Source organism: Alosa sapidissima, chromosome 5 (genome assembly GCF_018492685.1).
Source record: "Alosa sapidissima isolate fAloSap1 chromosome 5, fAloSap1.pri, whole genome shotgun sequence".
Taxonomy (NCBI): domain Eukaryota; kingdom Metazoa; phylum Chordata; class Actinopteri; order Clupeiformes; family Clupeidae; genus Alosa; species Alosa sapidissima.
Window position 1 is genome coordinate 33,034,665 of NC_055961.1, and position 26,897 is coordinate 33,061,561.

The 26,897-nt window shown below is 41.3% G+C and overlaps 4 protein-coding genes across 6 annotated transcripts; 2 read left to right on the forward strand and 2 right to left on the reverse strand.

Annotated features, from left to right (window-relative positions):
- The first annotated feature begins 1,049 nt into the window (after positions 1–1,049).
- LOC121709452 (insulinoma-associated protein 1a-like) lies at positions 1,050–2,557 on the forward strand. The gene has a single exon (XM_042092856.1). The coding sequence runs from the start codon at positions 1,153–1,155 to the stop codon at positions 2,425–2,427; it is 1,275 nt and encodes a 424-aa protein (XP_041948790.1). The 5' UTR covers positions 1,050–1,152; the 3' UTR covers positions 2,428–2,557.
- Positions 2,558–3,773: 1,216 nt separating this feature from the next.
- Positions 3,774–8,102, forward strand: LOC121709551 (cation channel sperm-associated protein 1-like). Of its 2 annotated transcripts, none has more exons than XM_042093021.1 (13): positions 3,774–3,910; positions 4,180–4,255; positions 4,445–4,540; positions 4,658–4,867; positions 5,161–5,274; positions 5,393–5,546; positions 5,640–5,875; positions 5,991–6,054; positions 6,229–6,301; positions 6,385–6,430; positions 6,541–6,628; positions 7,574–7,688; positions 8,014–8,102. In XM_042093021.1, the coding sequence occupies exons 2-13, from the start codon at positions 4,204–4,206 to the stop codon at positions 8,047–8,049; spliced, it is 1,284 nt and encodes a 427-aa protein (XP_041948955.1). In that variant the 5' UTR covers positions 3,774–3,910; positions 4,180–4,203; the 3' UTR covers positions 8,050–8,102. The 2 variants fall into 2 exon arrangements, with proteins under 2 accessions (XP_041948955.1, XP_041948954.1); XM_042093020.1 differs by having other exon boundaries at positions 3,775–3,961.
- A 103-nt stretch (positions 8,103–8,205) lies between these two features.
- On the reverse strand, positions 8,206–15,688 carry kat5b (K(lysine) acetyltransferase 5b). Of its 2 annotated transcripts, none has more exons than XM_042093019.1 (15): positions 15,608–15,688; positions 15,431–15,497; positions 14,974–15,042; positions 14,650–14,879; positions 14,047–14,115; positions 13,327–13,476; positions 13,124–13,198; positions 12,463–12,525; positions 11,845–12,093; positions 11,439–11,528; positions 11,174–11,314; positions 10,930–11,023; positions 10,250–10,409; positions 10,035–10,116; positions 8,206–8,801 (listed from the first exon to the last, which is right to left on the reverse strand). In XM_042093019.1, the coding sequence occupies exons 1-15, from the start codon at positions 15,620–15,622 to the stop codon at positions 8,667–8,669; spliced, it is 1,689 nt and encodes a 562-aa protein (XP_041948953.1). In that variant the 5' UTR covers positions 15,623–15,688; the 3' UTR covers positions 8,206–8,666. The 2 variants fall into 2 exon arrangements, with proteins under 2 accessions (XP_041948953.1, XP_041948952.1); XM_042093018.1 differs by having other exon boundaries at positions 13,312–13,476.
- Positions 15,689–20,066: 4,378 nt separating this feature from the next.
- On the reverse strand, positions 20,067–26,792 carry im:7154036 (fermitin family homolog 3). Its single transcript, XM_042093324.1, has 15 exons — positions 26,686–26,792; positions 25,962–26,086; positions 25,464–25,697; positions 25,093–25,206; positions 24,383–24,551; positions 23,571–23,673; positions 23,292–23,399; positions 22,934–23,068; positions 22,643–22,692; positions 22,230–22,354; positions 22,020–22,126; positions 21,479–21,694; positions 20,963–21,087; positions 20,690–20,831; positions 20,067–20,562 (listed from the first exon to the last, which is right to left on the reverse strand). Exons 2-15 carry the CDS (start codon positions 26,083–26,085, stop codon positions 20,383–20,385), a joined length of 1,932 nt encoding a protein of 643 aa, XP_041949258.1. The 5' UTR covers position 26,086; positions 26,686–26,792; the 3' UTR covers positions 20,067–20,382.
- Between the last annotated feature and the right edge of the window lie 105 nt (positions 26,793–26,897).

Genomic DNA, 26,897 nt, shown 5'->3' on the forward strand with positions numbered 1-26,897 from the left:
AAGTTCAAAGGTGAGATGTGAGATTTTGTTGTAAAGATACAGGCCAAACCTTAGTTAACGTTTTAAAAAAAGAGACCTAGTCTTTGATATAATGAGTTAATTGTCACCACAGGCCTTATTGGAAAAAGAAGAATAACTTGATTCGTTTGTTTAGGTACAATACAATGAAAGAGTTTTCCGATGCACATTACAATCACCTACAACGGCACCAGTGGCGCCGATCGAAATGCTCTCACAAGAGCGTAGTGATGTAGTAGTGCGCCAGATTGTGGACGTGTGATGAAAATGGTTAATTTTGATGACAATGACATGCCAGACTGTTGCCATTGTTTGGGTCAGACGTCAGGAGGTGGGGGCGCGCGAGTTTGGAGGATTTTGAGGGTTAGCTATAATACTCATAACCGATCAGATGAGCTAACATCACAAGAATGAAATATCATGGTAGTACTATAAATAAACACAAATATCTAAACCAATATTATAAATGGTGTGTGTGTGTGTGTGTGTGTGTGTGTGTGTGTGTGTGTGTGTGTGTGTGTGTGTGTGTGTGGAGGTGGAGGTGGTGCGTTGGGGCAGGGGACATTCTTTTTTCATGACTTTTTGCTTAAATGCTGACACTATCTTTACTCACCATGGCCCCCTCCCCCCTAAAACGGAGCACTTCTCTCCCCTCTCTTTTCTTTCCACCGTTTTGATGAACGGACGAGGGGATTCGGCACGTGTGTGTTGAATGGAGTCCCCCAGGAGAAGGCTGAATAAAGGCTGGATAAGGCTGGAGTGTGGCATGGTGTAATCTGCATAATGGCGAGGGACCGTCAAGGACGGGGCAAGTGGTCGAGGAGTGGTATGGTAAAAAGAGGAAGGCGGGGGAGAGGGTGGGGTGTGACATCTGCCACTCCACTCATCTGAGACCCCGGGTGGATCATGTTGCCGGGCCCCACTATTGATGCCTGGACTGGGGCCATCTGCGTCCTAACCGATGCACAATGCACGCTCCGGGGCTTTAAAAGGACGAGTCGAACGACAGGGTGTCAATGTCTGTAATCGCGTCGGAGTGTTCGGGACACAACTCCTCTATCTTTCTTTTGGGCAGCACGACATTTGAACTTAAGGCGAAAACAAAACAAACGTGTTGGAATCCCGACCATCACCATGCCAAAGGGTTTTCTTGTAAAACGGTCCAAAAGGACAGGTGCCGTCTCATACAGAATTCGTGACGACTCCGAACCAGCTCAAAGTCTCCCCTCAGTTACTGGCATCTCGACTTTCCATCTGTTTAGGGATAATGTGCAGGCGTGCAGCTTCGCACAAAGAACACCAAACAGGGTTTGTTTCGGAGGGATGCCCGAGTCATTCTATGCTCCATCCCTTAGCCCAACTCGACCAGACAGCTCGGAGTACAATAATCAGTACCCCACCGACACAGAGCCTCTGTGCAGCACGGTCTCACCATCCCTAACTGAGATTTTCCCCGAACCGATTCTGGGAAGCTTCGCTGTAAATGGGTCTCCAGCGACACCCTCTTTACCCGAAATGACATCCAAATTGGACTCTATATGTAAAGAACAGGCACGAGCCGCGGCGAAGAGACCTGCCTCGACCAGCGCGAAAAATCTGACCGGTGGCAAAAAGCGCAAGGCCACCAGCTCTCCAAATCAAGACAAGCGCCCTGTCAGCCGGGACGAGGTCACCACGTCGCCGGTTCTGGGCTTGCGCATCAAGGAGGATCCAGATGAGGACACGAAAAAGAGCACAAACACCAACAGCAGTCCGTTGAGCGGGTTCGTTTGTCAACTCTGCAAAGAAAGTTACTCGGACCCGCTTAGCTTGGCTCATCACAAGTGTTCCCGCATTGTGCGAGTCGAGTACCGCTGCAACGAGTGCGACAAAGTTTTCAGCTGCCCCGCTAATCTTGCCTCGCACAGGCGCTGGCACAAACCCAGGGGCGCACAAGGGGGACGTGTCTCCCCGCAGCCTGAAGAGAACAAATCCTCACCATCGGCTTCCAGTCACGGGACGAATTACCGAGAAAGTGCCACGCCGCCACCCCATAACTCGGACTCGGCTTCAGATGATGAGATGACCTTTAGCTGCCATTTGTGCGCAAAGAAGTTCAGACGGCAGGCGTACCTGAGGAAACACCTGGCTCTCCACAACCGAAAAGCAAGTGGCCTGCCGCAGAACCAGCTTTCACCAGAGGCCACTGTGACAGCACAAAGTCCAACCGGCCAGGGCAAAGAAAGAGACACGCCAGACGGTTCAGTTCAGCACCCAACAAACGAGCCGACGTCTGTGCACGAGGGCGGTGTGTACAATTGCAGGTTTTGTGGAGACAATTTCTTTTCATCTCCTGGTCTTACAAGACATATCAACAAGTTTCACCCAACGGAGAAGAGACAGGTGATCTTTCTATCACGGACTGTTTGAGCCCAAAAGGACTGATCCCAAATTAGTCCTGTGATAAGATTTTTATATTTTATAATTCATTTTTTTAAGTTAAAAATGTAAATATAATGTCAGGCGATATCCCAAAATTGCATGTATCCTAACCCAGTATGTAAACGTTTGTGTCTGTGTTCAAAATATATTTATTTATTTATTCGTAATTTATTTATCCGTTATTTATAATATTATTTATTTAAGTAACTGTATTGACTTTTTTTGTATGATTTATGTCCATTTACATTGTGAAGAAGTGTGTTGTGAATCAACTAGTCGCGTTTTTGTGTGAATCCAAAAAGAAAGAGCAACAACGTTTCTAATCGTATTTTTCTATCTGTATTTAATAAAATCACTTCAAGTCTCAATCACTTCTGTGCTTATTTCCCAGTTCAAATCATTTCGGTTTTTATTCGAGGATTACAAAATGGACATTTACAAACAACAGAACAGTTTTCAATAGGCTACATTTAGACACTTTCAGAGAGGCATTGGTAGACCTACACCGACATTTATTCATTCGAAGATATGTTCATGTGCTTAGCTGACTGCAGGACTAATCGGATGTGTGTTGTTAGACAACTCATAGCCTAATCATCCATTTGTTGCTTTTATTGACTGACAGGGACTTCTGTCCATCAACGTGCAGGTCTGAGATGAGATTGCCTATCATTACAAATACCCGAGTGAAAAGTTACATTTTTCTTCAATCATTATTATACCAGGTCAGTTTGTTGTCTATTCATGTAGTTCTTCACTCCAAATAAATAAATGAATAAGTTAGCACGAAAAGACCGGAGTAGGCCTAACACTGGCACAAAATAGTCCTAGGCCTACATGTGTTATATTTCAATATTCATTTCTCAGATGAAAAGGTCGTTCATCATGGCCACCGCTTGTTCATTAAAAATAAAGAAAGAACGAAAGAAAGAGAGAAAGAAAGAAAGAAAAAAAGAAAGACACAGGCTCAAGGAAGGCGTGTCTTGACATAAAAAGTCACATTTCGTTTCTTCAAGAGTGAAAGGCTGACTTTTAACCATAGGCTAGGCTGCTATTTAACTAGCCTATGTAAATGACAGCACAGTGAAGTAAAATATTAGTATAAAAATAATTACTTATTACTTATTAGGCTACGTAATATAAAAACGAATTGTACAATGATCTTTCACATCATAACTGTAGGGTAAATAAGCATAAAAATAGGTAATGAGACTGAGATTATTAGCCTAGTTTGAACATGTCATGAGAAACAGGCAACTAAACGCCAGTCATATCAGACACTGGACTTGAAAAGGAGCAGTTTTGTGATGTAATAGTGATTTAGAACAATTAGGTACGGTGTTCTAAGTCTGTGAGTCCCTAATGTTTATCATGTGTTTATCAACATGGCTGCAGGCATGTATGGTTGTATGACCATCTAACTTCAGTGTTGTTTAATTGCTGTTTTTTTTTTTTTTACCACTGGATATAGGTAAATGCAATTCTTTTAAACAGATTGTTGTTTTTCTACCACTGGATAGAGGTAAATATAGTCTAATTATTTTAAAGCTATATCACTGCTAACAGCTGTTCAAAATGTCAGTGAGGAGAATGGTCTTTGCAACATGGCACTAAATAACTGATAAGGCTGTTTTGACTAGCTTTTGTTCAGACAGCTGTTCAGACAGCTATGTCCAGATTTCATAAAATAGTATTATCTAGACCAAAAAATCTACATTTGGATGTTGTGTTTACTCTCAGTTGTGCTTGCTGAGAGTGAGAGAGATGGAGAAGAGACCAGCATCAAGGGCCTATCGGCAGATGGTGGCCAGTGCAGGTATGTGACTGACCAAAAGAAAGTGTGACTCACTGTTATAGAAACGCTTTGTGCAAGTCAACTGCAATAAATATTTTATATTTGATCTCAATGATTAGATTGTACGTTATGGTAGCTATGGCTTGACTATAATGACTGTATGTCCATGACATGACTAATAGTAACCTGTTTTCTTTTTGGGACCGCAAGTGCACAAACGAAAGAAAAATCAAACATCGAAAAAGAGAGTGTTTTCAACATGCGGTGAAATCACTCAAGAACAGCTACAGAAGCTCTTGAATATGGGTAGCCTATTTTTGCTTATAAACACAGTTGATGTAATCAGAACTATGAAGTGTGTAAACTAGGACTATTGTTGGTCAACAACAATCCCTTGTGCCTCCCTATATGCTTTCTCTGCAGCTGAGGAGAGGAAAATTCAAGAGCTGAGGTACTCGCCATTCTGGTGGGAGAGAGCAAATGGTATGCTGCTCTCTTGGGTTGGTCGGCTCAACAAGATCATGTACACTTTCGTAGAGGATACTTTCTTTGACCAATTCATCCTGTTTGTGGTGATGCTCAATGCTGCCACTCTGGTGGCACAGACAGTGGATATGGTCACCGTGAGAGGAGGTAAAAAGCAGACATTCACTTTCACTCAATTCCAACTCCAATGAGACATGTCATGTCACCTTACTGCTAGGGAGGTCAAAGTTCATGTTCAAGCTGGCCTCTGTGAAGCGCCTTGAGAATTATTCTTATGTTACAGTGCTATAAATGAAGTTGAATTGAATAGAAGTATAAACAAACACCAAAGAGAAGGTTTCTTGTTAAAGAAGAATTGATATGAAAAGGAAGATAAATATGGTAATTGTCAGAAGATATGCAAAAGCTTTTCTCCACCCTTTCATCCTCCTCTGTCACAGGATGGTTTTTGACAGCAATTGACGCAACATTCATTGCAATCTACTTGATGGAGTTTGTACTTAAGTTTATTGTCTGGAGATTTATCTACTTCAAGAACTCATGGAATACCGCTGGTGGGTTGCTTTACCAATAGTAATGGTACTGAATGTTTATGTATATTCAGAGAGTATTTCTTTGGTGCTTATGCTTTTTTTTTTTTATTGTCAACCCCCTCCCCCCACATGCACACAGACTTCTTGATTATTGTTATTAGCCTGACTGATTTCATGATGCCTTTGGCGCATTTGGGAAATTACTCTAGTAAAGCGTCTTCGGTGTTCCAGCTCCTGAAAATGTTCAAAGGTATCCGTGTCATACGAGCATTCCGTGTCTTGCGGTCCGTCCGGTAAGTGGTTCTACCACCCACGATATTTCAGTTATTTTGTTAAGAGTGTGTGCCAACTTTTTGAACAATGCCTTTCGATGCCCTTACCTCCAGCCACCTTCAAAACCTGCAGTCCATTGTGTCCACGTGCCTTAAGTCTATCCAGTCCATGGGGGCCATCATCATCCTCATGTTCACCTTCCTCCTCATGTTTGCCGTCATCTTCCGTGAGATGTTCAGCCAGTCCGATCCTGGACATTTTGGGACCATGTTCCGTACTATTTTCACTCTTTTCCAGCTGCTGACGTTGGATGACTGGTCTTTAACCTACTCAATCAGTCGGGACCATGGTAGGGATTGGGGGCTTCAGTGGGATTGGGCTGCATCTTTGTGGGATTGATCTGAACCAGTGATTCTCTCTGTATTGACATCGTTTTTTGTATCTGTATCTTTCTGGGAAATAAGGTGCTCCACACATCATCATCTTCCTCATCCTCTATATTGTTGTGGAGTACTTTACTTTTCTTAAGTAAGTGGTCACCAGTGCTCAAACTTAAATCTTTACATAGATGTAGGCAGCCTATGTCTTGGTTTTTCTTTTAATTGGCTATGCTACAGTTTATGCATGGTGCCCTTTGTTTTACTGTAGGTTTTATACAGTGTATAGTACAGTTAAATTATTCATGCACCCTCCTCTTTTTAGTCTGGTCATGGCTGTGTTAGTAGACAATTTCCAGCTCACAATTAAAAAGAGAATGCTGTCCAAGTATCAGAAGGTATTCTAACTATACATATTCTACTTAAACGCCACATGCTGTTACTGAGGAGAAATCAAGATAAGGCATATATCCATTTTCAGTTTCAGGACATTTTTGAGGATGAATTGGAGTCAATCAGAAAAATAGGTAAACAATATACTGTATGTATATTAACTGTAGCACAATACATGTTCACTGAAACAGATTGAAAATCAGATGTCTGAAACAGAAATGTTTCCTATTTCCTGATTCTTCAGATGCCAAGCCCGTCACAACAGAGACGGATGAGGAATTCTACCAAGAGGCCCTGAAACTGACCTACAATGAAAAAAAATACTGCCAGAGGTAGGCCAAATACAAGTTAGGTTAAGATAGCAGATGCTGTTGACTTACTGCAAAACCTTCTTAGGGGGCAGTCGTGGCCTACTGGTTAGCGCTTCAGACTTGTAACTTGTAAGGGTTGCCGGTTTGCTCCCCGTGCGCCGCTGTTGTAGCAGGTAGCTCACTGCGCCGAGATTAGTGTGTGCTTCACCTCACTGTGTGCCGAGTGTGTTTCACTAATTCATGGATTGGGATAAATGCAGAGACCAAATTTCCCTCAGGGGATCAAAAGAGTATATATACTTATACTTACTTATAAAACAGTGTAGATTAGTAGAAAAGGACAAACAGTTCATTATGGTCATCTAACTTCTCATTAACAACCAGCGAGCAAGTAGTGCAATACAAAATTAGTTCAGAGAAAAAGATAACATTTATGTTTTAAAACTACTGCTGACCACAATCCATGTGAATGCTGATTCAATGGTGTACATTCGAGAATAGTTTAAAAGCAATGATTACCAAAGATTTTGAGACAACCTCAAGATTCATACATTTTTCACAAATTTTTGTTTGCTAAATTTGCACCTTGCCACATGCCACCAGTGTCTATTTACAGTACATCTGGTTATGGGATAGAGGCATTATACTGGTGTTTAGCTCTATTCCAGACAAAGATGGGCAAAGTACGAAGTCTTAAAGTCTAACTAATGCTAATTTCATAACTAGGTGAAATCTATTTGCTAATTTAACACCATGGACAAGACCTGAAGCGCAAACATTGATGATTCAGCTCAGTGCTCCCATATCACATGACAGCTCTAGCTCAGGTGCGAAAATTGAGCTTGTTGACAGACTTTGCCCGTCATTTAAATTGTATGTTATTGTTCAATTTTGTTATATTATTAAATGTTGCTTGAAGTTGTGGATTATAAGATGTTTCAATGTAATTGTGATTGTTGATTGCAGGGAGGTTGAGTTGATCTGCTCCTACCTGCAACGTCTTGCTGCCATTGACCAGAGCCAACAAACATTCTGGTCCCAGGCTGCTGTACTAGACAGGCTTATCGACAACTTTTTTGAGGTAAAGTCATCCCTAAGTGACACATTAATGAAAGATATTATTAGAGCAATTAGCTCATGCTGAAAAAAGCTGGTGGAACTTAAAGGAATATTCTGGCAATTGTTCACATAGATCTGTTTGTTGTGGTCACAGAGTACTGTCAGTACAAAATGAATAAATAAATCTGTGTTACCTAGCTTAAGTTGCTGCAGCCAACAGCTGTAGTAGCTGGGCAGCTACAATGCTACACCCTGGGCAGCTACAATGCTACACCCTCTTTAGCATCATCTTTAACAACAAACTTGTAGTGGTTCACAGCAAGTGATGTTTTCTTTTTCCCTTTCAGGCTGGCGAAGAGGATACTGAGTTGGACTCAACTTAATACTCTTCACTTTTTATTTCCAAACATCCAGGGCAATAAAACCCACTGAATTATTCTGTATTTTAAATGTATTTTTTATGCATATGCTCTTAAACATATTAACAACAACCAGACTTAATTATTTGGATAAAAAAAATAAAAAAAACACCTCGTCAATGACATTTCAATGACTATACATTTATTAGGGTGAAAACATGATTCGGTTCCTAGTTCACATTTACAACTATAAAGATTAATACACAGTTTTACAGAAAATTGTCTAATTTAAAATGGGCACAGCCATTGTGCCAGAGTATTACCATAGTTTACATTCAGATAAAAAAGACAAACATCTGTACAAGTACCCAAATTTACATTCTTGTAACAGTATATCATGGCTTTTTAAAAGGAGAAACGGCCAGTTTTGTTCAGCACAAAGTTATTCAAAAAATCCTGTACAAAGAAACAATTTTAAATGTACGAATACATCTGAACACTAAACGGATGCTTTAGTCACGGTCTGCTGGATATGTGATTTTTTTGTACAAATGACAATCCCACAAGGGTTGTGGAGGACTAATGTGCGTGAAGGTAAATGCATTTTGGATGATGTGGTGTTTTTGTGCCTGTGGCGTGAATCACCACTTCCCTCTCTTGCTCCAGTCTTTGGGGGTGAAATGCAGGCATTTGGGGTCGATGCGCAGGTGACGCTTCTGCATGGCTCGCTCGTGTCCTTCCACGATGTCCTCAGACAGAGTCAGGATGTACTGACCCTGAGCAGAACAGAGGAGACAGAAGAAAGAAAACCTTTCAGATGCTGAGGGGGGTTTGTGTGTAAGACTAGTAATGGCAGTCTGACACTGAAGCTTTGATACGTCTTCAAACCAGTAACTACAATTCCATTTGAACCACTGCTCCGAAGGTTGCTTTGGTATGGAAAAATCACTTGACATATGACGTGCGAAGCAGAAACTGCTTGATTCTCTGAATGAATCACCTGAGTGGTTCGCAGCGCCACCGCCTCGCGAACCGATCGTGCTGCCACTGCAACTGGCACGGCCTCGTTTCTAGTCTGAATTGTAGCGAGCTCAAAGCATTTTCACACTTTAGGCTTTTAACACTTTAGGCTAATGCACAACATTGCGTTTGGTTCGTAGCCTCTACTGTGACAAGCATAGTTTGTTCGCATCGATTTATTTTTATTACAATGTAAGAGAGACATGGGAAAACTTTATTCTGATGGCTCCTGATCAATGTTTATTTGTATAAATAATGATATCCCATTCTTATTCATGTGCACTACGTATGTGTGGGGGTGGGGTGGTTAGGTGCGTGCACTAGATTTATTTCTTTCTGTCCACTATCTAGCCGGGATAATTTAGATGCAGTCTTGGCTTTTCACTGGGAGAGGTCGCTGTTACTGAAGCTTCGAGTAATGAACCCATTTTCGAATCAACTGTTCGAAGTGGTTCAGTGCCTCACAAAAGCTTCATTTGCCCATCACTTTGTAAGACTAACTAGGAGACTAGGCTTGTGTATCACACTCACACACCATGGCACACAAAACACATTCATCATGAGTCATGACTATATAATAATTTAAACAGGCTTTAGGTGAAACAGGCTACTTAATATGACTATACAACACTATAATACTACATAATAGTAGTTTGAAGTCATATATATATACAATATGACTATATAATCGGATGTTTTAGCAGGACATTTGGATGACTGGCAGCCCTTCTGCTACAAACGCCTTGGCTAAAGGAGACCCCTACTGGGCATCATATTACATTACAACACATGATGCTCTTCTGTGATAGGCGAAGGAGACACATATTTCTTTCTTTACTTGTAAGATGAGGGTATTCACTTTAGCCCAAATCACTGGCATAAGAAATAGGTAATGCTCTGCATACTGACCATAAATTTCACAAAAATAACTTCTGAGAACAGCAGTTTCATCCACACACTGGCTAGGCCGCCACAAAGCTATAGATTACCTTGTAGTAATTGATGAGATTGAGGTATTGAAGGGTTGATATGACATCCTCCTTCTTAACGCTGGTTATTTCACTGATCTCACTGAAAGAGATTGGACAAATTATCTCACACATGAACAGAAAAATGACTAGACCACCGTAAAAATCACATCGGAGAGTATTAACAAGCCTCAATTAAAGGGGGGCATCATGAGCGGACAAAGCTGAACACATACTTGATGGTGATCTGTGGCCTCTCGCCGTTTTCGGACTTGAGGTCCATGAGTATTTCCAGAATGGTTTGAGACCAGTAGGAGCGGTAGGACAGCAAGCCCAGGTCAGACAGCGGCTTTTCCGGGGTGCCAGTCTTCCCCTCCACCTTCGACAGCTCATAGCCTGAGGTGGGGAAGAAGAAAGGGTTAAGATGAACTTCGCTACCTAAGTAACCACGGTACAACATAACAGATTAAATAAAAACCAGGAACGATAACTATAACGATGATTGTAACTATAACAACATCCTCACTGACCAATGATAAAGAAAGTGTATCCTCGTGTTGATGAATGTGATTTCTAAAATTTGATTGATTCTGATAGGCGGTCAGCTTTTTATCGTTCTCAAAATCACTCTGAAAGTGATCCCCAACAATATTGTTGTTCATGTCGCTATTGTAAAGTTTATATGTGGACCCTGCCATTCATATTACCTAGAGCAATACTTTTTTCCTGTTATCGTTATACTTATCATTCTTGGTGTGAATGGCCCTTTAGTCAACAAAAGTGTTTGATAAATGCATAGTTTTCTAACAGCAAAAACATAATAATCTATACTGCTCTGTTTTTTTAGACTACGGTCTTGTGTGTTGTAGAATTTCAGTGTAAGGTGTGGGGTTCTTGAAGGCATGTGTGGACTTACTGAACTCTATGAGCAACTTCCCATAGCCTCTTCTCTGGTATGGTGGTAATGTCAGAATACATGCCACATTGTAATCTTCTGTTGACTCTTTCTCCTAGAAAAGGTAAAGGACAGACCCAGGTGAAGGAATCTAGAGTAGACATAATGGTAATATCCAACCCAGTGGCCCAAGTGAAAAATCTGCATTAGGGCTACAGTCTTACATTCTATTTTAGCAGAAAAAGGTGAAACGTCTGTACTGTACCTTAGAAAAATATCCCACTATGTGGAAGCCTTTGGAGTCATACTCAGTCATTACATAGAACAGGAATGGGTCTGTGTCGTAGTAGAGGGTTTTGTGGTCCAGGAAGCACTTGGCAAGCAAACACAGGTTCTGGGAGTATGTCTGTAAAATTACACAATGACAGATGACTCATAGTAACTAGACATAGCAACCCCCCCCCCAAACACACACACACACACAATGCCCCGATGGGGACAATGCCCCGATTCAATATGTTCTAGCTCACCTTGTTTTTCCTGCCATCAATTTCAAAAAAGGAGATGGTCCCTTTACGGTAAATCTCATTTCCTGGAGGGTGGCGAAGGTTGCACTTTGTCTGGAAAAAAAAAACAGACAAACTGCAAAAAGACTACAGTAAACCAAACACAAAGCACCACTACTGCTGCTTATAACATCCGAGAGAGCGTCTAATAAAGTAAGCTAGTAAGTAGAGGGAATAAAGAGCAGTTCATTCCAGGGACGATAACTAACTAAAACGATACGAGTGTCCGCACTGACCAACGATAAGGAAATATGTGCAGATGTTGTCATTCATATTAGATGGAGTTTTTTTGCTGATACTGTTACAGTTAAAATACCTCTTTCACTTGGTTGTTGACCTGACAAAGGCCGAAAGGCGGCACGGCACTCACCAGGTGTCTCTGGAGACACTTAAGGCTCTTGAGGTACTTGAGGCAGAACTCGCAGAGGTAGAGGATAGGGAGGGCGGTGAGCTCCTGCGGGTAGGGCGAGAAGTACCAGGGTTTGAGTCGGTGCCGGCCCAGCTCGATGCAGTCGATGTTCTTCATACGCGTGACGATGTCGTCGTGGCTGCGGTCCGACACCAAGCTGCCCGTCATGCGTGGCGCCGAAGGGATCCCGTCCGTGCTGTCTTGGGAATCCTAAAGTATTACCATTGGTTGGAGAGGCAATGCAAGGACGGGAGCAAGGATTAATATCTTTTTAAAAAGAAAAAAAAATGAATTTTATACAACTAAAACTTATTTTCATTTAAAACTCTAGCTTTCTTATTGTTATTATTTTGATGCCCTAATTCTGAACCAAATATTATTTCTTACAAGTGTTGGGCAATAACATCATACGCATCAAGTACCAACACCTCTAACAATCAAGGCCCTGGTTTGTTCCCAGGGTAAGGGGATATGCCCCCCATAGAGTATTACTGCGTGGACTGACTCCTTAATATAAACCAGAGCCTGGGCCCTAACAAACACACAGTAAACAGGCATTGACAAAGAAATCAGACGGACCTCTCCTGATGGCAGAAAGACACTGGGGCATCGAGGGCTGTTATACTGGAAAACCTTTATAATCTAGCAGAGAAACACAGGAATTGCAGGCTTTTGGACATGCTTTGAAGGGGGAGGAAGATATTACTTTCATAAAAAGGATAATTTCCCTGCAGGCGAATTAATTAGTTGTTATTATGTAATTACTGCATGTGTTTAAAGTGTGGTTTAGGTGTGTATTGAAGTAGGTAATTATGGTCTGCCAACATACATTTCCTAAATGGCTTAGAATACAAAAAAGCACAGGTATTTTAATCCTCATGGCTATATCAATGAATTTTAGGAACTTTCAGCTTTTGATCACATGTATGCTGTTTAAATTCAGCCTAACACAGGCAGCCTGCATAATCACTATGCCACTGTCTGACACTAAACTGGCCAAGGCAAACACTTTCAGGAAAAATGCTCCAGACGTGTCCATATGAAGAAGTTTTACATGACTGTTATAGCAATAAATGGAGTATAATGAAAACGACCTCATAAAAAAAAACCTTCAAGCAATGAAACATAGCATCTACTGTAAAACTGGACAAATGGATTCAACGCACTAAAACACCATAAATTAAAAATATTAATGAAACAGAGGGAGGTATGAGGAAATAAACTAAGTAAGAAGCGCTACCTCATCAGTGCCCCCACAGTTGGCTTTCCTCTTCCTCCCTGGCTGAGAAGGGATGAGGCGACGCGTGGTTCCATTCTTGAAAGGCAAAACATATTCAATGGTAAGATTACAAGTCAACAAAACTCGAGTAATTCAGAGTAAGAAAGTTACATGCAAACACAACTAAGGGAAATAAATAATAAACCAACTGCTAGACACGGTACTGTTGCGAGCGGTTCGTGCTCTTCCCGGTTAGTTGATTTGGGAGTGAAGGCTTCCCTCACGGGTGGGTAGGTCTGGGGGGACTCTGTGGCACTTGGCGTTGTTGCTGGGGACGGCTGTGACGTCAAGGAGACTGGCTCTGCTTTTCTCTTCTGTTCAACAGATGAGGGTAAACATATAGACATCCATCTGAAAACATGCTCTCTGCTTTTTCCAAATACATGAGGGTCATTGCAACTTCAAATGGTTCCTTGTTCAGTGATCTGCCAAATATTTTCTTGTTTTTTTTTCGATTGAAGTGGCATTACATAAAAGCAATACTTAATTCACTACTGGGAGGCAATACAAGTAAAGACAGACAAGCATATAAAGTACATGCAATTATAATAACCTACACCCACAGATATTCAACCCACAGATATAAAAATGTGCCATAAAGTATTTCTCATCTTTAGACAATAACAAAAAAGATCCCTCCCAACTTGTGCCCTGCCATCAATCATGTCTTTATCTTACCACTTTTTAAAAAATCCTTTTGTAATCAATGACTACAGCTGCAGACAAAAGCGTAGACCTCCCAATTGTGTATGCGAAAGACTGAGGGCTACAGCAGTAAAACTGGCATCTAAAATGGCCAAATGGGACCCATTCTTTGCATTTTAAAATGGTGTTCAGAAGTTGGATTTTCTCATGGTGTATAATGGGTAAGGTGGAAGTTGTACCGGTGTAGGGAGGGTTTTGCCTCTGGAGGGAGCTGTAGTTGTTGGAACGTTGATTTCTAGACTCTTCCTCTGAATTTGGACACAAAGGAAGAGAGGAAGGGAGGTTAGGTGGCAGTCTCACTTTACACCTGCACAAGCACCGAGGCAACACATTCAGAATGAGATGTACTAGAACTCAATCAATGCACCACCTGCCCGATCACTTCTGAGTCCGACAGATCACCACAGGGATAATTTGAGTATCTCTCTGTATGGTTATTCTGTACTAGAAATAACACTCTCAAACAATGAATAAAGGGAATAAAATCTGTGGCCATATGCTCTCATTTCAGAGGCAATACCATTATATTATTTCAGAAATGGGTGTAATCACATCAATTATACATCAATTTATTCAGAGAATCAAGACCTCTGCAGCATTTCCCATTCTTCTGTAAAAGTGAGCCAATCCTGTGACATTATAATGGACTGGGCAACTTAAATGCAGATCCCTCTTGTCAGAACACATCATAATCAGGTCATACTTGATTGGAAGAGGTTTTAATGTAGCACTGATCACCTGATTAAACACTATGGGGGTGGAGGGGTAATATATTGCCAAACCTGTGGTTGAGTCTGTGTAGTTTGGTGAGGAGGAGCTGGAGTTACAGTTGGGACTGTAGCTGGAGGATGGGGTCCAGGTCTGACTGGTCTTACCACTTCTCTCTCCGGGGAACTTGGCCGAGATCCAGACAGACCATTCTTAGTAGGGGTCTTAGCCTCCTTCTTAGGGAATTGAAGCTTCTTCAAATCCAGTCGCTCTGGTGTGACCCATTCATCCAGACGCTTGTTGACTAATATGACAAGAAACGTCAAGGTATGGCATGAGATTTTAGTAGGCTATAACAACAATATATCAGTGAAAATCAAGAACAAGAATATACTTACAGTCGATGTAGTGGACGTAGTAGAGCTTTTTCCCAGGGATATCTTTGACACTGAGAATTTCAGCCAAAGCTGCAAAAGGAAAGTGTTAAAATCCTGAAATTGTGGTCAGTTCAGAACGTTCCATCAACTAGTGCACCGCCGTTGACATGTGAAATACATAAACTTCTCTCTCATGTTCACATTAATAATAACTAAGAACTATCGTTGAATTACCAAGCATTCACTTATAACAACTAACTAGACAACTGACATTTTGCTATGTTTGCTGCAATACAAACCAAAGTGTTAGTAACTATGTTTCACTACACGTTTCAAGCTGCCGAAGCTTTGTTTACTATCTGACAACAGCAGTCCCATTCGCTTATATAAGAGAGGCTGACCCATGGTAGCTAGTCAGCCATGACAGTTGTTTTACTATTCAGCTAACATTTAGCACCCGGCTAGCTGATGAACTCACGCCACTCGTCTTCGTTTTCCTGATTTTTTCGGAGGACAGGAAGCCGACAGCCCTCGACGACATCCACCTGTGAACACATAACACAGTTATGGATATTAAAGCAAGGCCACGAGTCGAATAAATCACAATACATCGAATAATAACACATTTCAGTACGATTCCTCCATATAATCCTACCGAAGCATCCGCCATTGTTGTTCTGCTATCGTAGCTGATGACGCAAAGGACCCTGGGAAAAAAACTCAGATCTCCGTCCGTAGACTGGCTCTGCAGCGGCTGAAATGTTTAGGAATGTAGACTGAACAACATCAATCAGAATTTGATTTCACATTAATATTGGTCTAACCATTAAGGCATGTGCGTTTCACAATTGGCCTAAGTAATAATGGCGAAGTAACTTAATCTTTATGACAGCTGGTAACTCCAACCTATTCCTTAAAATGGAATGATAGTAGGGGGGCCTATGTGTCTAATTTGGGGGCTTGTGGGATTCGTATGTTAATTTTTGGAGAGTATTATATGTTCTAGGGGTTCTTAAGAGTAAAAAAAAACATGTCTCCATTTTTTTTGAAGGTTTTGAAGGACCCAAATCAAAGGTCAAATTCAGAAAAGGTCAAATTTGGTGTTTTGTCCATAAACCTCACATTGCTGGTATTATAGCATAGGGTTTGGTGCCAAAAAGCAAAGATATTCTACAAGGTAGTGTGCAAAAGTGGACCACATAAACAATACAATATTATAAAACATTTTTTCAGAGCACAAAGTGCAGAGATCTCTGTTAAATCAAGTTTACTTGACTTTTACATAGTACCAGCTGAAGTCTGTAAGGCCTTCTGAAGCCTTTGTAAGTGTGAAGAAAAGAAAGGGTAAAGGATCAGCTAGACAAACAGACAGGTGTGTGTGTGTGTGTGTAAGAGAGAGAAAGAGAAAGAGAGACACTACCAGCATGGACAGATTATGAACTTTCTGGCCCCTGGGCCCAGATGTATTAAGGGCCCCCCACTAATTGTTGCGGGGGACATTTTTTAAATTTATTTGATGTGATTTCCTGTATTCTGGTGCATTTTGGGGATGGCCAATACTTTATTTCAATCAGATTCATAGCCTGTGTGTTGATATGATGTGTTGATATTGAGGCAATGATTCCATGAAATGGCTTGGGCCCTCTGACTCCTTGGGCCTCTGGGTTTGGGCCCGGTAGGCCCGTGCAGTAATCCATCCCTGACTACCAGTGACAGTTGGCTGTTAATAGCTGGCAGTGATAGAATTTAGAATATCGAATAACTTGAAGCACATAGTGCTCTGTTCTTCATGGTTGGTGATATTAGTGACCTTCTAGCCTTCTACATTTGAGCAAGCACATTTTCATAGTTCATGGTGGCACAGTCTAGTTTCTGAGGTGTGTCTTTCTGTTAGTCAGGTATAAGTATAAGTATATATACTTTTTTGATCCCGTGAGGGAAATTTGGTCTCTGCATTTAACCCAATCGGTGAAACACAAACAGGACACTGTGAACACACAGCGCAGTGAGCTGCCTGCTTCAACGGTGGCGCTCGGGGAGCAGTGAGGGGTTAGGTGCCTTGCTCAAGGGCACTTCAGCTGCGGCCCACTGGTCGGGGCTCGAACCGGCAACCCTCCGGTTACAAGTCCAGAGTGCTAACCAGTGGGCCACGGCTGCCCCTGGTGATGGCACACATATTCTAAAAGAAACAGATTTTGGGCTATGTATCCAGTGGCAGATATGTGTAGACTAGTGAATGACCCATCACTAGAGACATATGTCAAATTTCTTGTTTTTGTCCATGAGAGAGTATGGAGATGGGTATCACAGATCAGCCAACGATTACATTGTTACAGTGCAGTTATTTTACAACAGAACAAAGCAGTTTGGCACAGGAACTGCTACAAATCCACCTGTAACAGTGAGCATCTGCAGCATGCTAAGATTCGCTACTAGAAATCATGTGAAGCAGGCAGGACTCAGTGTCTTCAGAAAAGACGCGGTAGACCATCTTCTGAACCTGCAGCAACACCTGCAACTGCATCAAGTCCATCTAGAGGGACACTTGTTCAGCAGCAGCAGCTGCCAGCATAGATAAGTGCTTCTTCTGTCAGAAGCAGACAAAAGAGTGTCTTCATGAGATGTCCTCTTTCAATGCAGGCAACCAACCAAGAACTATAAGTAATATTTTGAAGTCAATGACTTAACAGGTAGCCAGTGTAAAGATGCTAGAATGGGGGAAATATGTTCATATTTTTTGTGTGTGTGAGCAGCTGCATTTTGAATAAGCTGTAAGCTCTTTAGACAGGTATTATTACAGCCAGCATAATAGAATTGCAATAGCATTGCAATAGTCTATCCTTGAGATGACAAAACATTAATTTCTCGGCATCTGGTAAGGATAAGGTCTTTCTTATCTTTGAAATGTTCCTTAAATGGTAAAATTAAGTTTTGGTGATCTGTTTTATGTGATTACTTAGTGCTAGGTCCTGGTCAATTATAACTCCTAGGTTTTTAACACTTGTGGATGAGGTCAGTGGAAGATCACTATATGTAGCCTGTGATGTGGATAGGATATCCCTCATCTTTTTAGAACCTAAAACCATGACTTCTGTTTTATCTGAGTTTAAAAGCAGGAAACTATTCGTCATCCATGTCTTTATATCTCTTATACATGTGTCAAGTTTGGCTAACAGTATTAATTCATCAGGTTTTATGGAGAGGTATAGTTATGTATCATCTGCTAAACAACAGGGGCCTCAGTACTGAGCCTTGAGGCACTCCACATTTTACCATAATCTGGGTAGATGGTTTATTATGGACCTGTACAAATTGTTGACGGTTAGGAAGGTATGATCTAAACCAGTGTTTTTCAACCTTTTTTGTGCCACGGCACACTTTTGACACTTAATGTCCCACGGCACGCTAACACACTAATCCTGTGTGAAGAAAAAATAAACATACCATAGCCTAAAATTTCAAATAATACACAGATATGGCCTTATTATGGCTTCTATGCAAGACCTGCTCAATATAACAAGCGCCCTCATTTGTAGGTGACTATATCTAATTTAATTGTTGTTTTGAACTGGATATGTGATGATTCTGTGAATATATGGGGCCCCCGTTGTACAATGCCTGCATACCACAAATAGTGCAATCATACAATCAATGAGATATGTGGTTATAAATTCTTTGATGCAACTGTTGCTTTTCTGGACCAGTGAGTGACATTTGGGTAATTTTCTATGGCACACCTGATGATCTCTCACGGCACACTAGTGTGCCCCGGCACAGTGGTTGAAAAACACTGATCTAAACCAAGCGAGTGCTGAGTCTTTGATGCCTATCAAATTTTCAAGCCTAAGTAGTATGTCATTGTCTATGGTGTCAAAGGCAGCGCTGAGGTAGGAAGACCAGTATCGATACAAGGCTAGGTTTTTTGAGGGAGGGCTTAATAACAGATGTCTTAAACGACTGCGGTACATGCCCTGATAGCATTGAATTATTTATAATCTAGAGCAAAACATTATCCAGGAAGGGGAGAGCAGTCTTAAGAAGATGAGTAGGAATAAGGTTTAGTAGACTAGTTGTAGTAGTAGACTAGTAGATTTTGTTGAGGAATTTGTGGAGGTGAGATCTAATATGTTGTGTATATGTAAATGAATTAAATGTTGTTTGAGGTCTCATCTGTGATTTTGCTATCTTTCAGCAATGGAGTATGTGTATTTGGTGAAACTGATTGGTTATTGATCTTATCTCTAATTGTTTGACATACAATCATAATACTGACATACAATCATACTGTTAAAAATAAGAAAATAACTGTTTTGTGAACTTTATTCAACATAGCCAGTGATTTAGGCGAAATGTGGTGTTAATTATAGTGAAATATACAAATTCACAGAAATAGGGTTAAAACAGGTAAAATGGAGACATCATTTTTCTCCATGTTCAATGACCTCTAAAGACAGTCCAACCACTCTCCACTCTTCTCATAAACAATGCTAATTCTTAATTAGTAGCCTATGCCTACCTATGAAGCCTTTTGGATTTGGCCGTGTGTGATGGAATTCTTCTTCATCATAAGAGTGATTTTATTAGGGCTACATCTAAGCTGATCTTGATCTTCATGTTGAGGCTGACTGGTTGGCTATTCACCATAGGCCCAGAAGGCTGCATGCAGAGGTTACATTCATCATGGTAGTGTATTCACCCACCCTATTTAAGCTTGTATAATAACTAACAGACTACTTAGTTCTAACTCAGTGAATATAATAATCTTATAATACTATCTTAATATTCACATTCAGCGTATTCAGTGTTTCTTTGTTGCTTTGTTTATGTTTTGCATGAATTTACAAAGGTGTACAAATCATACAAATTTCCATCATTTACCTCATTGGCCAAACCCTTTGGAGATGACTGTCATTTATACAAAACAGCAAACCAGATATTCATTAGCTGGAAACAGGAAATGGTTGATTCAGCAGTGATACACTTGTGGGTTGTTTTACTCTATGTAGCCTAGGCTATTTATTTGGCTACTAGGAAGTGAAATGTGTGGGTGAAAGATGTGGGTGTAATATGTCTATTTGTACATGAAGTAAAAATGAAATGGCAAAACACATGAGTATCCTACAGAGTATGTAAATACGGTTTATGTGTACATTTTAAGTGGACATTTTCTTCATACAATTTGAGTGCCCTGTTGTTTAGCATTATAACTGCATTTTTCCAGCTGAACAAAGCTGAATTAAAGAAATCTTGCACCATTTCCTCTCTTAGATGTAAAGTGGAATCAAGATCAATCAAGATGAATCGGAACTACTATTGTACAAAATAATTTACCACATAAAAATATGGCTGGAGGCTCTGAGTTGTTACACCAAGCCATTCTCTGTAATACTGATATGAGAAAATAACAGTCATGTTCATGTATCAGGGCCTTCAGAGTGCTTCATGGCCTCCTGTGAGTTTGTGAAAGAGCTCCTCATTGAGAGTGTCACCAGGCTCTCTGCTGCGAGTAGACATAAAGATGTAGCCTCCGATGTACTCGTGCACAATCTTGCAGTCAGCAGTCACGCAGCTGAATGCAATGTTTACATTTCCGTTGAACTCGATGGCAACCTAGAACAATGAAAAGTGGACGAGAAAGAAGAAAAAAATATATTGAAAATGTGTATATGGGCAGACATAGATGACATTGACACGCATACAGCAGAGCCTTGTTCTAAATGTTTACACAGGTGCTCACCTGACGGATGTCCCAGTTGACGTTCCACTGCCTCATGGTGTTGTATCTCCATGTTTTCACCACATCTCCTACACTGAGGTCAATGCGTATTAGGCGATTGTTGGCAACTCCAAGGACTTCATCCTTACGACAGCCTTTAAATCTGTAAATGAGTGTGCCAAATGTGACAGGTTAAAAAAAGGTTCATAATATTACAAGATGTTGCAAATGGTTCTAGAATACGCCAAGAAATAACACTGCTTTTCTACAAGCCAAATCATTTTAATTACTCACCTCACTACAAAATATGAGATTCCAAAGTCTGGCAATGCTTGCCAGATCTGAAGAAACTTCTGAACTGCCTCTGTTAATGAGAGCTGTGCAACATTCTGATAGGACTCGAGGATTCGAGGGGTTAGCTGGGGAGAGAAAAAAAGGGCTTACTCAGACCATCAACTGTGTGCATGTAGTAGTGTTTATGCATGTAGTAGTGTTTATGCATGTATTAGTGTTTATGCATGTATTGTGTGTCTGTGTGCATGTATTAGTGTTTATGCATGTATTGTGTGTCTGTGTGCATGTATTAGTGTTTATGCATGTATTAGTGTTTATGCATGTATTGTGTGTCTGTGTGCATGTATTAGTGTTTATGCATGTATTGTGTGTCTGTGTGCATGTATTAGTGTTTATGCATGTATTGTGTGTCTGTGTGTATATGTGTGTGCATATATGCGTATTTGTGTATATGTGAGTGTGTGTGTGTGATTGTGTGTGCGTGTGTGAAAGTGAGAAGGGCATATAACTCAGTACCTGTTTTGGTTTGTACTTTTTTTGGTATCGTGGTGATACCAAACTGTGTGTGTTGATGCTTTCATCGGTCTGTGCAGAGGCGGCCCCAGGGTTGGTCCGCTGCATAGCTAAGAAGGACTCAATGCTCTCCACCTCACCGGAGTAAGAGCTGTCTGCTAGAGTCTTCCCTTTAGAGGCTAGACGACAGGCGGCCATCCACTTGCTATATTGTTGCTCCTGTTGAGGTGAATAGACAGGTCACTTTTGAAGTAATATAAATAGTTAAGACATACACTGTGGTATGACTTCCTGACGAAGTCTTGATGCTGAAGTGTGAGTTTTTAATGCCGTTAAAAATGACCAAGCCATGATAATAAAGACCTTAAGTGCCTTGGAGGTGATAGGGTATTGACCAGGGTATGTACTGTATGTCATAAAATAAAGGCACAAAACCATTAGCATGAATTACTATGTATTTTACCATTTACTCTCATATTCTTATAATCCCTTGACACGATGTTTTTTTTATAGTGGTTAGGAAAATGAGAAAAAGACCACTTGCATTGTCACACCGTAGATAGACCTCATTCATCCCATCAGGTTCAGGGATCAGCAGCTTTATACAAAACTTCTGGCCTGCTATGCTAACATCAGGAGTCACCTCACAGCCTGTACAAATTATTAAAAAACAGTTCTGAATATGTATAAGTTTAAATAATAAATGTGCTTTTTTCAGTTATGAATATTCTTTTACATTCATCAGTAGGTTTACCTTTCAGGTTCATTTGCTGAATGGGTTCCCTGGAGCTCTCCTCTTTACTCTTGTAGTATGAGATTGACGTGTCGTTGAAAGTAAACCAGAACTGCTTGTAGCCCTTAAGAGTCAGTCTCTTTGGCCTGCAATAATGAGGCAGATGCAGTAAAAGTGAAGGTACAGCTTGTCCACTGAAGATTTTATATGAGGACTGAGCCTAGAGGCCATACATCAGCATTCAGGACAGGTGTATCTACCGGTGTGTGTGTTTGTGTGTGTGTGTGTGTGTGTGTGTGTGCGTGTGTGCGTGTGTGCGCGCGTGTGTGTGTTTGTGTGTGTGTGTGAATACATTATGAGTGGTTGTAAGATTAATCGAGTGGTTGTAACATTTGTTGTGTTTGTCCCTGGTGTCATCATTACACATCGCTTACCTGAAGATCTTCAAATAATCATGAAGTTCTGGAGCAGGTGCCATGGTATCCTACAAACACATATCATTACAACCATTACAATACAAACACATATCATACTTTCAACTTGGCATCTTTATTTTTCATTTGACAGATTTGAAGTCTGCTGCAGATAATAATAATAATAATACATTTTATTTAAAACGCCTTTCAGGACACCCAAGGTCGCTTCACAGATAAAACAAATAGAAGAAAAACATTTATATAAAAAAGGAATGGAGCAATGGGGAAGAGGAAGCTTGTGAGGCTGACCAGCATGTCTGTTCCACTGCTGCCGCTCTCCTCGTCCAGTTTCAGCTCGAGACACTGGAGTGCAGAGTCCAGATCGTCCATTGCTGGAGATGATGTAAGCTGAGGGTCTGTCAGAGAAACCTTTCCTATGTGGTACTGGATGACGCATATACACACACAACATGCACAAACACAATCGCACACAAACACACGCGTGAGCACACACACACGCACACGCACGCACACGCACGCACGCACACACACACACATACACAGGCAGAGAGAGAGAGAGAGAGTGAAATGCTAAGCACAACACAAGCAAAACACAAGTATTCAGAGGTTGAAAGTGTTTACAGTTTTTTTCTGTCATCATATGTACCTGAAGTGCTGCAAACAGCATCATCTCTTCTTCAGTGCAGTCTATTTCCTCCAGCAGAATGGCCCATCGAGCTTGCTCATACAGCTGTGTTAGACGAACTGCATCCGTCTTGAAACAAAAAAAGACTCCCTCAATCCATCCATTCTCAAAAACAACACATATCATTTGAGAAATCACACTAGCATGCCATACTACAACCGCAAAATCATGAAGACATGCAGGATGTTGAAAACATTGTTGAGTACATTTGATACATGCAACAGGGCTTAATCAGTATACCTTGGGTTCCATGTCATGGAAAGTGTAGTATTTGAAACGCAGGATCAGCTTGTCATCTTCATTGATGTCCTGCTGCATCAGAGAGCGAGATGAGTCCAACCATCTGGAGAGAGACACATCAGGTCTCTTCAGTAATAGACCTTTTTCACAGCGGCCATTTTCACATGAAATAGTAGTGTGTCTCTAAATACCTTAATGAAGTCTCTGTTCAATTTAAGTGTAGCAGAATCAGAAATGTACCGGTAATGTCATTAGTAACACCTAGACCTCCCATATAATCATGTTTCATGTCAAAAAATGTCATGAATATACAGTATATTTCATGTCAAAAATGCTGCTGAGTTCCCAGGCAGTGCATCCACCAGCGACTGAGCTGAAAGCACTATACACACACTCCACATGTTCATGCTTTGGGGCCCATACAGCCTCTTTTTGCACTACACACACACTCCACATGTTCATGCTTTGGGGCCCATACAGCCTCTTTTTGCACTACACACACACTCCACATGGTCATGCTTTGGGGCCCATACAGCCTCTTTTTGCACTACACACACACTCCACATGTTCATGCTTTGGGGCCCATACAGCCTCTTTTTGCACTACACACACACTCCACATGGTCATGCTTTGGGGCCCATATACAGCCTCTTTTTGCAATATGGAGCTGTTTCCCAGAACAAGACTTTGTTTGATGTGTTCAATCAATGGGAGAGTTCTGCAAAATCTCTGAGTATTACCTCACAACTGTGTACACACAGTAAACAAGAATCAACTACACTTCCATACGGCTCTCATTAAAGCATACCAACCTGCTATTCACTTGAGCTTTCTCCACAACACTGGACGATCGATATTTCTTTGCGATGGTCTCCGGGGCGGGTGCTGGCTGGCTTATAGACAGCATCTTATACACAGTCTCATACTCTGCAGACTGCGCAAAGTGAGCAGGCATCCCATTTGATAGAGTGAGCATAGAGTCTGCAACGGTTCAGAGCCAACTATATCATTAACACTGATCAATCAACTGTACATTTCCAGATGTATATTTGATATTTTATTTACTGAATCGAAAGGGCAGATGAGTAATGAGTAAAACAAAACCTTGTTCTAATAGCATGCAGTTGTTAATGCATTCAGTGGGCTCTAATTTAAAGTGCAAAGTCAGTGTATGAGCAAAGTTCTCATGCATGAACTAATGGCATCGTTCATTGTCATCATCATCATTTTAGTTGACCCACCATCAATGTTTGTGTTTATGATCTTTCTCATGGTATTACATTTACAAACACATTTTGCGTAGTTATGGAGTAAGTTTTAGTTAGATTTAATAGTTTGCACTTTGCGTAGTTATGAAGTAAGCTTTAGTTAGACTTAAGACTTTGCCCAGGCAGTCTGACATAATGGGTGCATTTTCATCCTGAAGTCATTTAAACATCAAGTGGCAGCCACCACAGCTAAATTAGTATGAGTCAGAGTGAGTCCCATTGGCTCTTGACTGGATTAGTGCTTGTAAACAAACCTGGGGAAACTGGGGCACCAGTGATGTCATACACCTTCTCTGGTGATTTGTCTTTTTTCTTCTTTTTCTCCTCCAAGGGCCTCAACAGGGACAGCTCCTCAGGACGACGGATATCTGAAAAACGCCAGAGAGAATCACCAAGAGAGAAAAAAAATCCAATTTGTGGCATCAAATGTTTGGGCAAAGCCGCTTGAAATAATTTCTTTTTCCTAATCTCATTGTGGTAATTCATTTCCTTGAGGAGAGCTCCATCTCCACATCCATGGGAAGGGATTAGCTGGGTGTGACTCAATACATGAGACATATTCTACTTTCCCATCTCCTCCTTTTGTAATGGAGTGTAATAGCTCCCCACTCCCACCTTCACTCACTCAGTATTCGGCAGATGCCCATGATGCAGCGGAACACTGGCGCTGAGAAGGTGGCCCGGAGTCGGACGGTGGCCCCGTTGGGCAGGCGCAGCCTCAGGGGCTTGTGCTGGGCCATGAAGTTGAGCCGGGCGTCAGCGTGGATCCCGCACTTGTCCAGCGTCCAGGACGGCCGCAGGACCCACTGCTTCTTCTGCTCCCACCAAAGTGCGTGGTCGGACCAGTCCTTCTTTATCTCTGTAACGTAGACAGAGAGGAATGCACTCAGCGCTTGGAAGGTGCCAAAGATGGAGGGTGTGCAGATGAAATGAAAGGGCTCATTTTCTGTGCTTGCTGACAAACTATCAGGTTCTGTTGGTATCATCACTCAACAGTGTATACGGTTTCACTTCCATCTCCCACTATTGTAGAATGCAAAAGACAAAAGGCAACGGAAAAACCTTTACCTCTAAACTAATGTCTGAACTAACTAAGGTCATCAAGACTAATTGGGACACTTACGTGTTTTCTCCACGATCTTGACGATGACTCCGCCGATATGAAGATCAGAGGTCACGCTAACTTTGAGAGGAGGGGCCTCCGGACCGAGTTCCTCCACGGTTACAGTCAAGTCCCATGCAGCCATGCTGTCAAAGAGAAACTATTCACTCCATTCATCTGCTATGTCTGACAAATAAATGAGTTGTGTTCATACTGTTTCTAACGGTACATTCATCTAGAGGTCCCACCAAATAAGACACTTACACTGCACATAGGTTTGGTTTGTTCATTAACTTTTAAAAGATAAATAAATATGTCCACCACATAAGAGGGGTTCTTCACATGCGATTTATTTATGTATGTGATGTACAGAATCTGCCACATTAACCAGCAATATTCCTTCAGGTGGCATGTACTAAAAATTAAACCACCAGCGTTGCCCTCCTGTCCATCAGGAAGAACAAAATGAACTTTCACCTGAATTAATATCTTAGACATGATAAAGGGATGTATCTGTCAAAATAATAGTAATCACTGTTGCTAGCAGTAACAAGGACGAAACAATGAACAATATTTTCACATGAAGATAATGGCACACTGTTCTTATGCCTGCATGTGGAGGCCCTAAAGGTTTCGTTCTCCTCGGATCTGAGCTCTTCTTTCCCTTTCTGTCACTCCAGCTTCTCAATCACCCCCCCCCCCCCCCCACACACACACACCCTCCACACCCTTTTTTATGACTTACCTTGTTTGTAGATCCAAATATATTTAGCAGAAAACGCCCTTGTCTTCGCCACTGTGACAACTGAACTTTGTCAGTTCGAGAAACAGTGTCACTTCCTCTTCTTGGCTTTTTTTTTTTAGTGCCACTTGCTGCTGCTGGTTAGTTTCATCCTGTGTGAGCACATGCAGACACACTTCCTCTTTGTGTGCTTCTTGCTCTTTTGCAAGGAGGGG